This window comes from Salarias fasciatus, chromosome 5, assembly GCF_902148845.1.
Source record: "Salarias fasciatus chromosome 5, fSalaFa1.1, whole genome shotgun sequence".
NCBI lineage: Eukaryota > Metazoa > Chordata > Actinopteri > Blenniiformes > Blenniidae > Salarias > Salarias fasciatus.
In genome coordinates, this window is record NC_043749.1 from 13,918,275 (window position 1) to 13,936,241 (window position 17,967).

The following is a 17,967-nucleotide window of genomic DNA, read 5'->3' on the forward strand; positions in this document are numbered from 1 at the left end:
CGCTTCATGTGAGCTGCAGGCTGTTCAATAAAGGTTCAGTAACGAAATCATCCAACTATGTTTGTCTCATTGTTTCGCTGAATATTACTTGTGATTGAAGTAGACATTAATACGGAGAAAGGCTCTTAGAAAATTGGATTAATGTCATGAAAGTGCCATCAGCTTATTAGACAGGTTTTCAATCTGGGGTATGAAAAGCAATAAACTTTTCAATCTTCTAAAATTGTATCACAGTTTCTTAAGTAAAGAACAACAGGATTGGAATTGTTATATATGCCTCCGGCTCATTGACAAGGGAAGAGTAATATATCTGGATATGAAATGATCACATAGGAAGAGGTGCAAGCACTTAATGTAACTTCTCATATCAATGCTGGTCAGAATGTATTCATCTTTATGTGATTTTATCCTCTTCAATTTGTCAAAGATGAATGAAAATCAATCTTGATGAATAACCAACATTGACTGCTACAGTATCAAACTGTCAGCACTGTGTTTAAAGCTAGGGTTGGCGATTTGAATGAGATACATTTTTTTAAATACTGGTTAAAATGATCTTTATGACAGGGAAACAATTCATAGCGTGTTCTTAAAGTAGTTTGGAAAATGTCCGCTATCTACAGCAGGAGTAAAACGGGAAAAACAGCAACCAATTGTCTTGACGGGACACCTTTTTTTAAACCAATCAAATCCCTTCGCCGTTCGACCCGCCCCCTGCGCGTACATGTCAATGGCGTGCACTGACCCTGGTTCAGTGCACGCGTAGAAGGACGGAGCGTCATTGCAGAATGGCGGAGAAGAATGTTTGGGGCTTTACTTACCGGTGAGTGCGCCGTACTTGGCATAGTGCAAATAAAGAAAAACGAAGACACGAAGCGCTAAGGACAGGTTACGCCAGGAACGCACTGGACGCGGAAGTGCTGCGCGCACCGCGCGCACCGTGCGCGCGGAACGTCTCTGCGTCTCCGCTCCCAACGGAGCTCCTCCAATGGGGTGGGAGCTGGGCGGAGCCTTGGGGAGATGCTACATTCGTGCTACATGCTAGTTTTCCAAGATCGCCAACCCTAGCTTTAAATAAACACACGATTAGATGGTGGAAAGCACTGACTATTATTGTATTTAATAAAATGTCTTCTCTGCATCTACAGATACCAAAAGAAAGCAACAGTGCAGAAGATAATCCAACTCTTTACACAACGCAGAGATGCAGCCGACTCTTCTCTGTCCAAAATCATATGAAACCCAATCAAAAACAAAAATGTGCCAAAATGTTTAACTCTTGGAGATAAGTGGTGCACATCCTCTGGACTGGAGTGTGGAGAAAACTCTCACTGTTGATCTGTGTCTAATTTAAAAGCCTTCTGTGTTGGTGCTTTGGAATACGGCTCATGGTTGACTGTGTGAAAGCTCATGTGATGATCAGTAGTTTCTACAACTTTTGAGTAACATGAACTGCCACCCAGATTAAATCTGGATCAGGCTCCACTTCACACATACGACAAAAGAAGAAATCCCAAGTAAGAGTGTTTCACACCTTTTGAAAACATCTTAGAATCTTATTGACAAAAGAGAATTCAGCTGATGAGAAGCAAAAAATCCAGTCAAGCATGAAGATAATAGAACCGCAGCAACTTCGCATCATCTCAGCTCTTTCTAAACGTTTCCCTGGCACCGAAATGTGCCAATATAGTGTCAAGTAGGCCAAAAGGAAGTTGTGTCTGTGTTTGTTTGAGTGGCCTAGTGAACCTGACGGTGTAACTTGTCGTTGTACGAAAACACTTGTGGGCAGAAGCTGCACTTCCTTGTTTTTTTTATTTTTTTTCAATTTTTTTTGGTGGACTCATTGTGGTTCATAGATCATTGGAATATTTCCAAAGAGGAAAAACTCTGTATAATTAGTTGCCAAACACATTTGTAGAGGAATTTAGCAGGAAATGAAGACAGAAAATCTTCCCAGGTATTTTCCAAAGTGTCCAAGCAGGTCAAGATCAAGACATTTGACAGAAGCCAGCGGGGGTAAGCTATTCTGCTCTCTTACAGTAGTTAATCAATGGCTTATAAAGCACAAATAAAGGAAGAAGAAATGCAAACTCACAGAGTGAAGGTCAAGCTGATTAACCACTTTCTGCAGGTACAGACTCATGTTACTGGGACCCATCAAGGCAAAAAACTGTCATCAAACATCCATAGAACATGTAGCTGTCATTAACTGTTGGTTCTGCTCATTGTACCTTATTTTATAATTTAAATTTTGATTGATTCAAGGTATTCATACATCAAACTTCAAATCAAATCAAATATATTCATACATGTGTGCTTATGAAATAAACTATAAACTGAATTTAAACCCCAGTGTTTTCCGTTATAATTAATTTACACTGGTTTGAACCAAAGTTTGAATCAAATGTTTCATTAAGAAAAAAGAAATTGCTTGAAAATGAGTAAGTAATGAAACGTATGTATTCCTTTCCCTTATTTAGGCTACTTGTATTCCATTAACAGTTTTATTTTATTTAGCTTATTTTTGTGTATAACTTATTCACACCCTGATCATTCACCTGGTGATGCTATATAGAAGCAACTTTCCTCCATCAACAGTTTTTTTTTTTTTTACGATTGAAAGAAAGGTTACGATTTGCAAAGGATGGAACCTCACCAAAAAAAAAAAAAGTTTCATGTGTGCAAGTATTTTCAAGTGAAATGCAGCAATAACCTGAACTGACTGGAAGGGTCAATGCTTTACTAGAGCAAGGAGCAAAAATACCTGCAAAAAGCCACCTGCTTAGTTTAGTGAACCAATTTAATCATGTGCTGTGAGGGTCAATAAAATAATTCGTTGGAATGGATTCGAAAGCAATGCAGAGGAAATTCTCACAAATTCTCACGGGGTAACTAAGAATCGGTAACAACAGCTAATTCATCCCTTTTCAAACCGTTTTTTCGGTCACGTACGTCGAGCGAAGGGAGTTGCTCACGTTCGTGATGACGTCAGCTCTAATGAGGCAACTCGTGGACGACGTGCCTTAGAGCCGGTGATGACACCGGGGAAGCCGCACGTGTGACGCACTGTGGGTGAGGAATAAAAGGAGGTGACGGCCCAGGGGACTCCAAACACTCCCCGCCGGGGCCGAGAGAGGGAAACACACACACACACACACGACATGACCTGGACCACACTGCTGCTGATGCTGCTGCTGCTGCTCGTGCTGCTGTTCTTCACGCTCACTCGGAGATCCAGGTACGTGCGCGCGTGATTCACCTGCGCTTCAACACTCAATGAAAGATTAATGCAGAATCAACAGGAGAGCAATTTATTTAGTTCTAGTTGGTTTTAACCGTTGCGTTGCTGCATTGATTTCCTGCAAACTCCAGGTGTTTCTGCTTTGCGCTTGTAGAAATGGTGAAGTTGTTGCTGATGATGATAATAATAATAATAATGCACACCACGCGGTTTATAGTCAGGAAGTTAAGCGCATTTAGTTGTTTTAGTGGGCTGTTCCTGTTTCAGGAATGCAGTTAAACTACATGGATAAATTTAGAAGTCTCTTCACAACCAGCAGCTTTTTCGTTTTATTTTGGTCAGGGAGTCACTGCTAATAACCAAAATATATCTGTGATGTAACGATCATTCTTCAGCTAATTGTTGTTATTGTTGTAAAAGCTTTAAAGCTTCTATTCATAACCACTGCCTGCGTAGGTAATATCTTGATCTTGCAAATGACCTCTGCAGAGATAACGGGTGTAAAACGCTGCATTTACTTTAACAACGTGCCTATGATCATTTGATCATTTGCATACTATCATTTGATAGTATGCAAAACCTGCTGCCTTATTTATCTACTTAATGGCCTGTTCATTCTTTTCATTCAGGCTGAAGAGAGAGCCACCTCTAGACAAAGGGATTATTCCTTGGTTGGGCCATGCGCTGGAGTTTGGAAGAGATGCTGCCAAGTTTCTTACTAGAATGAAATTGAAACATGGCAACATTTTTACTGTAAGTAACAAAATGTGCAATTTCATGGCAAAGTCTCCCAGTAGGGACTTTCATTGTTGGACTTCATTTCTCAGTGCATTATGATACGAGCTAAATTTGATAAGAGGAAGTGAACTTCAAACCAGTCTTCTTGAGGAGTTTTCTTCTTGTTTCTATATTATTAAATTTATCATTACAGTTGCGCCACATAAATTCTCATTGAACTTCTCAGGTATTCCACAGACAGAATAGATCTTTCTGCATCACGTGTCTCATGCATGTCCTGTTGGGCTCATGCTGTACAGGTGCGTGCTGCAGGCCGCTATGTGACCGTGCTGCTGGATCCTCACTCCTACGATGCTGTCCTCGGTGACTCTGAGTGCCTGGACTTCACGCGCTACGCGCAGGTGCTCATGGACAGGATCTTTAACCTGCAGCTCCCACTCGATCAGCCTGCGAAAGCAAAGGAGACGATGAAAAGGTATAATTTCATTCTGTTTTCATTTTCAGTTCATGCAAAGTGTAGAACTGAAAATGTCCTTGAGAAATCCCCAGATCAGGTGTTACCAACAGAACAACTGCAGATAATCACGTTCAACACCCTTGTGATTATAGTAAACCTAAACAGAAAGGAAAACTTTGATCTTGTTTTATTTTTTTTTTTACTTGAAAAGATGAAAATTTTGGATCATGGGCTCCTCCAGATTGTAACAGTATAACACAGTTTAAACCTCCTCTCTGTGTGTGTTGTGCTGTCATTCAAAATTGTGCTAAATATAATTCTTGAGATATTTTACCTCTGCAAATGCGTCAAACTAACTAACTTTATTAAAGTGTCAGTGTTCCATTGTCATGATGCCATTGTTTTCCATCACGTTGATAAAAAGTTTCCTTCTTTGTCGAGCGATTAACCTCACAATTTACCTTCACCCCTTCAACCTTCTGTGCCCTCAGGCACTTCCTTGGTATGAACGCAGCCGCCCTCGACAGCATTATCAGCAGGCACCTGAGGGCCCTGCTGAAAGCCAAGACGCCTACGAACCAGAAAGACTGGAAAGAGGAAGGGCTGTTCCACCTCTGCTACAGCTTACTTTTTAAGTACGAAAAAAGCCCCATGCTTCCACACCCACACACTAATGCTCTTAAGTATGTCAATTCAAAGCGTGCATTCATGGTCGGAAAGCCTTCAGCTAAACAGTTTACACACCAGCCGGTGCTGAGGCCCTCTGTTTGTAAACGTAGCATGAAAAATGCCGGAAGATTGCACTCTTTACTGAAATGTTCGGGGGTCACCTTTCCGGGGGACCATTCTGGCTCGGGAAACGTAAATCGAAACTCGGTCTTTCCTGATGTGGATCATTAGTAAACAGAAGATGAAAGGGGTCAAGACGGTTACGTCAAGGGCGAAACAAGATATGATGGCAGGGAGGAGTGAGACAATCCGCATGAGAGTCGGCTCCATGTTGATGTGACAGTGGAAAATTGTGACTTTAAGCCGCTGTGTGGGCTGGTTGTCTTTGAATCACAACAAAAAGAGAGTTGGCGTCATACGTCCCACACATTCCCACAGTCCACGTCTCTCCGCAGGGCGGGGTACCTGACGCTCTTTGGAGGAGAACAGAACAACAATGGCGCCGATCCCTCGAGTGTCTACGACGAGTACAAGAAGTTTGACGGCCTCCTGACTAAAATGGCGAGGGGCACGTTGAGAGCAGGTAGAGACACCTTCTGTTATGTCAATAAATCGTCCATTTCTCTGACACTTCAGAATCATTTAGCCCTCAAACGAAGAGGTAAAGTTTCTGCTTGACTCATGAGTCAGGAGAAAGTCAGACTCTTCATTACACGTCGTCATTGTTTACATGTTGCTACATCTTAGCCAAAGTGATTTCTCATCACTTATGAGTGATTCCTCGGATTTGTTTTGTGATTGCCATAGTGAGGGGCTCTTAGTCAGCTTCTTACATAGTGTCTCAGTGTTTGCTCTGCAGAAGACACGGGGTGGGGGCTCACAGTTCATCACCAGACATGTAGGAGCTCAGTTTCCCGTTGCAACATGACCGCGTTTCCTCAGGCTTCGTCTAGCTTTGCACATTGTTAGTTTATAGTTTAACTTACGCAGAAAGACAGTCTGTTAGATTATTACCATTCAGCGTCTTCAGTCCTGCATGTCATTGCTTACTATTATTACTATTTCTGTCTTACTATATAGGTGTAATGGATATTTCATTCACTTTGATTCAGCTTGACGATCTGAGTCACTCCCTCACTTTCTGATCTTTATCCATGTGCGACAGAAGAGAAGAAGACCGCACACAGCGTTCGAAAGAGACTGTGCGAGCTTTTGGCTCCGGCAGGCCTGACAGAAGACCCGGAGTCAAGCCCCTGGCTCCACGCCTACCTGCAGCTCCTGCAGGAGGAGGGAATCGACAGGGAGATGCAGAAGAAAGCTGTACTGATGCAACTTTGGGCCACACAGGTGAGTCCTACGACTACAAAGTGTTTTCTTGAGTGCAACATAAGGGTTTAAATTTAGAGATGACGTCAAGAAACCAGAATCTACATGCATGTGCAGGGAAAACATGCAAACCCCACATAGAAAGGTCCCCCAACCCAGACTCGACCTGGAGGCATTCTTGTTGTGTCGCTTGAACCATCTCAGCAACTTGAGTTTATTAAAACCTTGATACCGAGGTACAGTTCTCCTGTTTGCCACATGAGTGTGCTTTAACTCTGCTTTTAGAAGAAGCTCTCCTGTGCTGGTAACCCCTGAGAGGGTTTCAATGAAACAGCCTACAAACACTGATCACAGCCAGAATGCATTTTAATAGCATTGAATGGTTTTCACTGCAAAGACTAATTTTGTCAAAATCACAGAAGTTGGAGTATCCTTTACATATTTATTCCATTACTGTCCATCAGTATTGGTATTTTTTATAAGGAGATAAAATGTAAAATTAATCTGAATCCTGAAGTTGTGTGTTTAGGGTCATATCATAAAGAACAGTGACTGCATATCAATACAATGACTGCTTATTTCTATTTCACATTTGCAAGAGTTGAAGTATTTCCTGCATCTAACATTTTTGCATATTGAATTGAAAGGATGCTCACTTTTGGTGCATGTAACTAGATTTGGTACCCACTCTTAAAGTTTTGCCACCAGCGCAGCTTGAGGGCTTTGCTGCATCAAAGAGTTTAAACTAAATAATTTACCGTATCAAGCGGATTATTAGCTCACTCTTTTTTGTAATATTACATTTTTAGTTTTTCTATTAACTTGATTTCAAAATCATTTAAAAAGTCAATGAAAGTATATTAACATTTGTGAAGGGTTTGTTATGCACTTGATAAACAGGATTGTAATAAGCTCGGCCTTTAAATTAAGTGTAAATGTGTGTCAATGAAAGACTCTTAAACTCATTTCTGTGATACAACTGCCTGAAGTTTGATCTGTTCACCTTAACATATCTTTAAAGACATACAAGTTCTTTTTTCATTGACATTCATGTTTAATGAGGACATAATTATTCTTTTACAGATATTTGAAATAATCGAGTAGATTCTAATATATTTACTGTGTGGTCTTTCGAACGTGTTCGGTTTTCTTTTTGGAAAATTGCTCCTTGGTTTGCCATAAAACTAAATGGCTACGTTGTCCTGCCCTTGGATGCAGGCAGATGGCAGGAGACCTCAGCTTTCAGCTGGTTTTCCTTTTTAAGTAAACCATCCCTACATTCGGCTTTGCCAGTAGTGAAACAATCCAGACCAGGGACCTTTTTCTCATCCCAGACACATGAAAAGACAATTTTGTTTCATCTTGCCAAAACTAAATAGAATGATTTTAGATTTAATGCAGCTGATCTTTTATGAGTCCGGCAGACGGCAGGCCTGAGAACCACTGATGTCATGTGATGTTTTTATTTGCTTTCTCTAAATAACCACCTGTGCTGTCACCATGCAACGCCAGAGAAAGACAGACCTTATCGTTGTCCTCATTTGCGCCTTTGTTTGTTTTCAGGGTAATGTGGGTCCTGCTGCATTCTGGCTGCTGGGCCACTTGTTGACAAATCCCGAGGCTCTGACAGCAGTGAAGAAGGAGTTTAGCCAGATTTCACAAATGGAAACAACAGAGATTCCTTTCAAGGACAAACCCGTGGATACACCAGTGTTTGGTAAGGGCTTTGTCCCGGTTTGTGTAAACTGAGAACCATTTATTGGTAGTCCTTGCACTGTATTGTCGAAAACACTCAGCAGGGAGGTGTACATTAGAAAATATTTGGCTCGATAATGTGGAAATGATTCTTGAAAATAATGAAAACACTGCAGGAGTTTTTTGAGAGCACATAATGTTCCTGCTTTATTGAAATGATTTTTCTCTGTCTCTTTTCAGATAGTGCCTTACAAGAAGCCCTCAGACTCACTGCTGCCCCCTTTATCACCAGAGAGGTAGTGCAGGAAAAATCCCTCCGCATGGCTGACGGACAGGAGTACCTCCTGAGGAAAGGAGACAGGGTGTGTTTGTTCCCCTTCATCAGCCCTCAGATGGACCCTGAGGTCTACCATGAGCCACAGGTTTGTTGTGTCTTGTTTTGAAACTACTACGGCGTTCCTGGAATTTCTACTCGCATCAAAACATTCCAGTCCTTCCAGCAGCAGGATTAGTAGTAATTATCTTGGAGATTCTTGTGAGGCACACTACATTGAGTGTGATTAGCATCTGTAGTTGTTTGTGTAAGGTGGAATCAACACCTACACAAGGTTGACCCCGTACTGGTCAAAGAGAGGTCAGTGCCAGAGTTATAAGCTATTGAGGGATTAGCAGAGCACAGGAACAGAAACAGAGTTAATAGGCATGGAAAGGACATTGAGGCTTCATAAGATATACCCAGAGTGACAGGAAAAGCATTTTGCCATTAAGAAGCCTTCCACTATGATTATTTACACATAATAAGTACTGATCAAAAACAATTTTCCTTGTAGAAATTCAAACACAATCGCTTCCTGAATGAGGATGGATCCGTGAAAGAGAATTTTTATAAAGGAGGGAGGCGGCTGAAATATTACACCATGCCATGGGGGGCCGGGACCAACGGCTGTGTGGGAAAGCAGTTTGCCATCAATACCATCAGACAGTGAGTGGCCTGGATTTATACCACCAGATAACTTTAGGACACAAAATATCCCACATTGCAGTTTTTCATTTTTAAAATCCCACTTGAATGTACTGATTTTGTGTCTTGTCTGTGCTTGTTCTTTTAGGTTTGTTTACAAGTTTTTGACGAGCTTCGACTTGGAGCTCTGTGACCCAAACGCCTCAGTGCCAGAGATAAATGCCAGCCGTTATGGATTCGGGATGCTCCAACCTGACGGAGACTTGCTTGTTCGATATAAACCTAAAAATAAAGACTGAGAAAACCCGGAAGAACAAACAATGTCAACATTTCAAAATATGAAACATTGTTTTATAGTGTTAGTAAGGTCTTTGTACTTTTGTATATTCTATTTATATTGTAACATATTTTTATTTATCAATAAATGTTAATATTTTGTTGCTTTGATCTTACATTGTCCAACGTGTTTTGATATTATAATGGAGAATTTGGTTGAATTTTCTTCCTCTTCAAATAGCGAAGTCTTGCTACTTCCCACACACACGTATGCAAGCGAGTTTATGTGTACATGCACAAACACTCACACAAACACACCTGCTGTTTGCAGAGTTAATCTAAGTGAAAAGTCTTGGTTCACAGGATTCTTAAAGCACTTTGTGTGTCCCTGATCAACCCCTTGGATATGCCATAAGAGTCAATGAATGGAAAGAGAATAAGTTCATGACACAAGTTATACAGTAGTTTCATTTTTGTTCTGGAGATGGCAACTTTATCCTTCAGTGGATTAAGTTTACATGGGCAACCTTTTCCCACTTTAGCTGTGTTGACAAGCAATTTAAATAATCCTTATAAGAGAAAAAAACTCTCCTAATATAAGAACCTGACTGATATTCAGAGGAAACATTTTTGTCAACATTATACAACATACTGCTTTTCAAATCAAATATATATTCAGAAATTCTGGCATGGACAGTACCCCATGTTTTCAAGTGATCCAACCAGGATAGATAATTGGCCACTCCTGAATGAGAGGATGTAAATTATAGATTGAAAAGCAGCTAATGGAAACACTAGCAGGGATTTTTCACTCTAAAGACACAGTGCAGACTTTGATGGAACAACAATTAACTGAGACTGCGGTTTACTGTACCTCTGTATGTCGAGGTCTTGGTGTTGATTGAGGGACTTCTCACTAAATTTGACTTTGGCTATTCGCTCAGATACTGAAATAATATCCATTTTGTTGCGTGCTGGCACTTAACTCCGCCGCAGTTGAGAGGCAGTAGATGTAACTGCGTCCTGCCGGCTCAGTGAGGGTTAACTTCTCACAGGCTGCGCCGCTGGGGGAATCTGAGTGGAGTCAGTCCTGCAGGATCCCGCTCACAGTCTCACAGTCCCGGACAGCACACACACACGCACACACGCACGCACGCACGCACACACGCACTCTCTGCCTGCAGGTGGAGGGGAGACACCTTCATTCCCGGCTACTGTCAGGAGTCTACTTGTTGAGTCGCGTCTGGACCAAAGTGCGCGCTGGAGGATTGGTGTGAAACAGTGCTGTCTTTCAACATGTCGGTGCGTCGCACGTGATGCCGCCATCCGCTCCCAGCAGAGAGCCGGGGACCCGCGCAGACACACGTTTCAGCCTATTTACTCTTGAAATGTTGCTGGTGTTGGTCCATAATGTGAATCGGGACATAAGGAAGACACGTATGTATTATTTCTTTCCTGTGTTTGTGTCTGTTGTAGTTGCAACTTGCGTTATTGAAAAAAAAAGATCTCTTACTTGCCTTATGTAAATAAGTCGTGCAGGGCTTCTGTTTGATTGTTTACTTTTTGACATTTTTCACTCCAGATATTTACGAGTTTTTATATATTTCTTTTATTTTAATCCCAAACAAATGTTATTTTTCTATCGCATAACTCAGATTATGCAAACGTAGTGAAAGCCCTGTAATTGTGTCAACTAAAAAAAAGTTTCTACGCGTACAATTGTTTGTTTTTGGTCTTAAATCAGTGGAAACCATCAGCCTCTCTGAAAGCAGTGTGCAGACTGATCACTGCGGATCATGCAGTGGGTTAGGGCTCTTAATCAAAGTTGATGATCGGTGTCAGCATTAATCCAGCTTAACAATCACCCAGGAGAACATTTCTTCAGCACAGTACCATATCAACACTACTTGTTATGGTTCTAAGTGGCTGTCCCACCCCAGTCAACGAGGCGTTTCAGCACCGCGGACAGCTCCGGCGGCTTTCAGCACCGGACAGCAGCGCGCGCCAGCCGAGTCCAGTTCGTCCTCCCCCCTCCACCCCCACCGCCACCCTTGTCAGCAAGAAAAGCGGCTGTGCCTCTTAAAGCTGATTAAAATATCTATTTGGTTCTCTGATGAGTGGATAAACCACCTGACATTGCTGCTGTAGGACACCGGCACTGCCCGTTCAACTGCGCCACAATAATACACTTTTTTTTATTTTTTTTATTTTAATTTTCCAGAGACAAGAGAGGAGCGGGACCCCTGATGCGGTCATCTCCAGGACTATGTCTTGTTAATCTAGCGGCAGACCGCCTCTTCCAGTCTTTTCCAGCGACCGAGTGACTCGAGCGACCATGATCAAACAGGTGTCCCGGGTGGGCACCACGCTGCCGCCGGACGCCATGGACATCATCCGGAGCAAGAACCACTCCCGCCGGGTGAGGCTCAACGTCGGCGGGCTTCTCCACGAGGTCCTGTGGAGGACGCTGGACCGGCTGCCCCGCACGAGACTCGGCAAGCTGAGGGACTGCAACACCCACGACTCCATCATGGAGATATGCGACGATTACAGCTTGGATAACAACGAGTACTTCTTCGACAGACACCCCGGCGCCTTCACCTCCATCCTGAACTTCTACCGCACCGGGAAGTTGCACATGATGGAGGAGATGTGCGCACTGTCGTTCAGCCAGGAGCTGGACTTCTGGGGCATCGACGAGATCTACCTGGAGTCCTGCTGCCAGGCCAGGTATCACCAGAAGAAGGAACAGATGAACGAAGAGCTGAAAAGAGAAGCGGAGAACATGAGGGAGAGGGAAGGCGAGGAGTTTACCACCACATGTTGTTCTGAGAAGAGGAAGAAACTCTGGGATCTCTTGGAGAAGCCAAGTTCATCATTCGCAGCCAAGGTAGTGTCCACCTCATCGTTTTACATGTGCCACATTGTCTGGGCAGATCAAGTGATTGTCTTGGGTAACTTGAGAGATGGTAGCACTGGCATGCAGCCAGCAGTCTCCAATTACTTATTTTTGAAAGTATTTCTCCACAGTTAGTTCCTGATAAAACAGTATTTGAATCAAAAAAAAAAAAATCAAGAGACTAAACAGCAATCGAAAATGAGAGCAAGAGAAATCCAAACATCTGGAGGCGAGCACACATCCGTCTGTAGAAGTGGTTTGATGTGATGTCTGACTTTCTTTTAACCTGAACCACAGCTTTTAATCTGTCACTTCCAGCAGCTGGAGTGCAGAATGGGAGGATGAGAGATGGGTGGAGCGGAAGATGTTTTTGGAAAGGTGAACTCCAAAGCCATCTGCAGAGTTTATCGTCTTCTCCTGTCTGCATCCAATAGAAGGACTTTAGAAACTTAAGCTGTCATTACTTGTTTCTACTCTGTAATTTAAAATCATCTTGTTGTTTTTGTTGTGGCAGGATAAACACTCATTAATTCCTGTTCAGTTGACTATATGTCACAATAATCAACAACCCTGTTTTGCAAAATACGTATTTTTAGACCATCACCACCACCACATAGCACCCCACCACCACCACCACCACCACCACCACCACCACTTCCTCCCTCTCCTCCTTTCCACACTCACCCCTCTCAGCTTCATTAGCCGCCCCTGCCTCATTTCCAGCTCAGTATTCAATCATCCAGCTCATTAACAGGCTCATAGCTCACAGTCCAGCAACAAGACAACTTCACTTTGCTGGATCAATGACTGTTGTGATGTTAACAGCAATTTTAAATGAACTAACTTGCTAGAAAAGTGGCGGGGTCAATACTCACTTAAAATGTTAAATAACCACAGAGCCGTATATTGCCACAACAACTGTTCTGGGGATTCGGCTCATTATGAAATTATACCCTGCCTCTACGCAATTATCAGAAAGAGCTAAAGGCAAACCTGAACAAGTTTCACCAAACGCGTATGTTTTAAATAGATTTAGATTAAACTGTGTCATCACAGTCTTTCCTAAAAACAGTGCTCTTCATAATTGATAAGAATCATCTCCTCAAAGGTACCGCCTCTATTTTTTACCTTGAATTTCTAAAGCTTCTCCTCATTTTACCAACATATTTAGTCACTTTGCTCAAAAAAGTGTTCCACAGTGACTGACTACTCTTTGGTTTGGTATTTATAGAAATAATGAAATAATATAGATTAATAATAATCTATAAAAACATTGAATTGGACAGGTATAAGTTGTCCTTTCAGGCTGTCATACTCACTCAGAATGAGATGCAGCATCTCTCTTCATTGTTCTGATTACAGTCACAATATCAAGTACACTGTGAATGGAAATGTGTTGATCATGTTCACATCTATACATGAGAAATCCTTTAGGATGATTTTTTTTTTCCACTATATTTCATGGGAGCACGTCTCATCCTGTGTTTTGCTCGCTCCTGCCATTTCAAAGTAGACTTGACTGCAGCCGAGAGTTTATGAACAAATATGTGCCTGAATCTGTATGTTTACTCAGCTCTGCTGCCGTTCACTGAGCCCAAATGACGGGGAGGGGAATTATGAAGTAAAGACCTAGAGCAGACCAAATTTTATTGGTTTTATTATGTAACAATGTTTACATTTCCAAATCATAATAGGATTGTGCAATGGCCAGCTGAACAAACATTAACGAACAATCTGCTCCACTTTTTATTTGTGTGATATTTAGAGGGGGAAAAAAATATTCAGCGTTTTCAAAAAAACATCCTAATAACAAGAACAATTCCCACCTCATGTTATGACCCCGGGGTCTTTTACGTTCATTACTGTGCATTTAGCGCTGGTCCATGTCTGCCATCTCTGATGGCTGCACCATTCAGCTCCAATTTATTTACACAGTTCAGTAGAGTTGGAAATAGGAGCGCGATTCATGTCCGTCTTCCGTGGTCAAACTCGCACGCCAACTGCGATACGTAACTAAGTGCATAAGCGCTGTCTTTGGTGCAGTGTGTCCAGTTTAGGAGCTCAGGAAGTTTTCAGAGAGAGTGGAGCGAGAGGCGTCGTCGTTTGATAACAGGGTCACTTCTTCTGACTTTACTGAAGAAGGAGGGAAATAAAGGAGAAGAAAAATGTCAAATTGGGGCTAAATAGCAGAGATTAAGTACAGCATTGTTTCAGCAGTTTAATTGAAGAGTTGCATCAGTGAGATAGCTGGTTCCCAAACATATATTCTGCCTCATTTATTTTTTAGTGCTGATGAAACTTTTATTGCACATTAATAACAGTTGACTTAATGGCAGGGAGTGGAGGTGTAATCCAGAGTATCTATCTCCAGATGTCAGTTTTTTTCTGGGTCTTTTTAGACTCGTAACCTCTAATAAGATATATACAGGCAGTCTCTGGATAAAGGACGTTGTTTGAAACGGCTGATTGCCGGTCTGCTTGTTTGGGAATGAACTCTTCACCACCTTTCTGATCCGGATGCATGTTTTTTTTTTTTCTTTGATGTGGAACAGCAGGTAGTGAATGCCTGTGTTGTCATTTTTACAGTAGCCTGGCTCAGTGAAGTGAGAGGGGAAGCAGTTGTGAATGAAGCCACCCTCTGCAACACAGCGTGTCTCAGCATGCCTCTGATGCTTGTTTGTCCCTCAGGTGCAGTTCTGCCCCAGGGGGGCGGCGGTAACCCGATAACTCGCACAGGCGGGGGTTCAGCATTAGAGCAGACAGAGTTATGAACTCTGAAGCTGTTCGCAATCCCATTAGACATCAACATTTTTAGATATAATACTGCACACACATCTGTCCAGGATTTAGGAAGCATCAACAGCCAAGATACTCTGGAGAACAACCCAAATAAAAGAGATCCAAAAGAATGAACGTTGTCACTCTGTCGTTATAGTGAAGTAGTGTCTTGCTTCGGAACAATTACATCCCCTCTGTGTGCTTTCGTTGTGTGTTGTAAGTTAATCAGTGACAATGAAGTGGTGGCCCCAGTCTACTGGCGATGCCAAGCTGAGTGAAATGGTGGCTTAGTGGTCAGCACTGTCACTCCAAAGCAACTACAGTACTCTCCTGAGAAACGATGTGCTACAATCAGAGTATTTTGTCAGCTCAGGCTCAAATAATCATGAATGATGAAGTTTAAAACTGAGGAACACCATAATGACGTTTTACATAATGGTGAAAAAAAAGTCAAATTATTACCGGATAAACTGATGATTGGTGGAATAACTGGAGTTGTACAGTGGTGCAGTGGTTAGCAGTTTGTCCTCAGAGAAGGAAGGTGTGTCTGTTTGGGTTTTCTCAAAAAGGTACACTTTACTAATTATTAAAACATTTTCTGTATTTTAGAAGTATCCTGTACAATCTGTAGGTCTGTGAGGTTAGAGATACAGACTAAATATCTTTAAACTGAATGAGAGCAGGTTTTGTCATTGAAGCCCTTTTGGGTTCTGGAGATATTAAAAAGTCATGTTGACTCACAGCTTTCGCTTTACAGATTTTTTTTGACACCTCACTGTGGGAATATAGATTCATGTCTCCTAAAAGCCTTCCAGTGCTGCTTCTCCCCGCTGGAGCTTCAGACCAGAGCAGGATACCGAGCAATAAAAACTGACACTTATTTCCTTTGCCTTGACTGTGGAGGCTATTTGAACTAATTGCACGGAAACTTCTCTTCCCACCGAGCCGGAGACTGTCATGACTGGAGGCAGTTAGCCGCTCCTCCTTACTGCACATCAGATATGCCCGGCTGACTTCACAGGAAGCACTTTGCTTTGTTGTTTATGAAGTGGAGTCTCGCTCGGTGTGCCTGGGCCGTGACTCTGCGCAGCGCCGGCGTGGAGCGACCCCGGCACTCCGTTACCTGCTGCTCGCTCTCCTCCTTATGGCCCTCGCAGGACACTTTTCGGTTAAAAACGGGGAGAAATCAATGGCGAAAACATTAAGCTGTAACGCAAGCTGGGTTGAGTGAGGACACTCTCCGGGCAGCCATTCGAGATGTTGCTTCCCATGGACCACTGGCTTCTCATTGCTCTGCATAAACAAGAGCCATCGGTCATGCTAACGTCCGGCAGTGTGCCACAGGAAAAGACGGAGGATGGGGGCAGATGTGGCGGTACAGTCACTATGATTTTATGGTCTTTGTTGTGATTCTCAGAAGCAAGCGAAGAGGCTTCCCCACTCCACTCTCTCTTTCCTGTTTGTGTTTGTGCTTAACAGTCATGCTTGGAACGATCCAACGCTGCACAACTGTTCCTTAGTGACAGACACTCTTACGCCGAGCTTAGGTGAGCTTTGAATAACCACAATCAATGGCGCTCAGTTTCCCAGCTGCCAGAGTGACTGCAGCTCCGTATATCATCAGACAGTCGCAGGGATTGCTTGGCAGATTGACAAATGGAAAGAGTTGCTCTGTTTCTCATTCTCACTGCTGCTCTCCTGTCATCCGAACTGCAGATTTTAGTTTTCCTCTTTTGTGTTCCTTCACATCATGATTCAAACATAAGTACCCTAATCAGTGAGTAAGTGCTCGTTGTTGTCCAAATTCTATTTAAGGATTTGAATAGAACTGTTAAAAAAAAACAACACATCATTATTTTTTTAGTTTTTAAAGCTTTCAGAGCTGGAAAATCCCTCTAGTCTGAATATGCAAATAGCCGCAGGTCATGCGCATGGCATACACATTTCCTTACACTCATCATTAGTTTTTGTAACAGTGGTAAATGTCAGATATGTCAACGTGTTTCATGTCAATATCAAATTATGGTTATTGTCTTCTTGTTTCGTGGTTTCTATCTTTAACTTCAGGTTCATTCAACCTTCACTTGAAAGAAAATCCTTCCTGTGCAACAGCGACCATACAGCACACCGAGGCCGTGCTCTAATCAGAGAAAGATATTAGCATTATTGATCCAAAGCATGCCTTTGATGGCGGTTAATCAGCACGTGGTTGCACGTGAATGGAAATTCACCTAAGGAAGTTTCATGTCCCAGCAGAGTGGCTGCTAATCTATAGAGAAAATCTGCCCGTCTGTGAGCTGCAGGGAGAAGGATTACATTGTTTGTGGGGTGGTCAGAGGGGGCTCCATATGCATTTCTCTGCTAATCCACAATGATTTATCACAGACTTCAGAGACTTACAGAAGTTCCACATGCATTACAGCCGGAGTCGTGCAGGGGCTCTTTTTGAAAGTTACGCTGCGAGTTTTCATTGTAACAACAGAACAGTTTACCAATGGGAAGTTAGCTTTTATCCAAACACATCTCTTTTGTATTCCCAGAAAAACAGCTTCAAAAAGCAGGATTCAGGTCCTCTCTTCTATAAATGGATCGCTCTTTGATGGCGATGCTGTTTTTCCAGCACGGTCCAGGACTCACCGCTTTGCCTGCCAGCAACTGTCTTCTCCTCAAGAACCTCTTCTATGGCTGACAGATTATGTGACGACACAAGTGACCTCTTACACAGACTGGCTATACATTATTTAATTTCCCCGTGTGGTCCCACGCTGGCTCACAGAGGGCAGATGAATATGTTGACTGATGAAAATGTCATTTTTGAGGAAAGGAAAGGTTTTCATGTAAGATCCTCAGCAGGACCACCACGGAAGGGGAGAAAGTTATGTAAGGTGATGGGTTTTATAAAGCCACAGTAGATTTAAGATGGAACA

The 17,967-nt window shown here is 42.5% G+C and overlaps 2 protein-coding genes across 2 annotated transcripts in view; both read left to right on the plus strand.

Annotated features, from left to right (window-relative positions):
- The first annotated feature begins 3,141 nt into the window (after positions 1-3,141).
- LOC115389124 (prostacyclin synthase-like) lies at positions 3,142-9,422 on the plus strand. Its single transcript, XM_030092551.1, has 10 exons — positions 3,142-3,238; positions 3,871-3,994; positions 4,279-4,454; positions 4,928-5,071; positions 5,561-5,688; positions 6,271-6,452; positions 7,995-8,148; positions 8,367-8,548; positions 8,957-9,108; positions 9,236-9,422. Exons 1-10 carry the CDS (start codon positions 3,162-3,164, stop codon positions 9,384-9,386), a joined length of 1,470 nt encoding a protein of 489 aa, XP_029948411.1. The 5' UTR covers positions 3,142-3,161; the 3' UTR covers positions 9,387-9,422.
- A 2,170-nt stretch (positions 9,423-11,592) lies between these two features.
- LOC115388239 (potassium voltage-gated channel subfamily B member 1-like) overlaps positions 11,593-17,967 on the plus strand; it is a 30,339-nt gene continuing 23,964 nt past the window's right edge. Inside the window, exon 1 of the mRNA XM_030091266.1 lies at positions 11,593-12,253. Coding sequence (XP_029947126.1) covers positions 11,699-12,253 — 555 coding nt within the window. The 5' untranslated portion in view covers positions 11,593-11,698. The remainder of the gene's footprint in view (positions 12,254-17,967) is intronic.

Bases quoted from the DNA above. Each gene is read 5' to 3' on its own strand.
- LOC115389124 (XM_030092551.1), top strand. From the start codon at position 3,162: ATGACCTGGACCACACTGCTGCTGATGCTGCTGCTGCTGCTCGTGCTG. The intron at 5,072-5,560 runs GTACGAAAAAAG...GTCTCTCCGCAG, and splicing joins TGCTACAGCTTACTTTTTAA to GGCGGGGTACCTGACGCTCT. The intron at 8,149-8,366 runs GTAAGGGCTTTG...GTCTCTTTTCAG, and splicing joins CGTGGATACACCAGTGTTTG to ATAGTGCCTTACAAGAAGCC.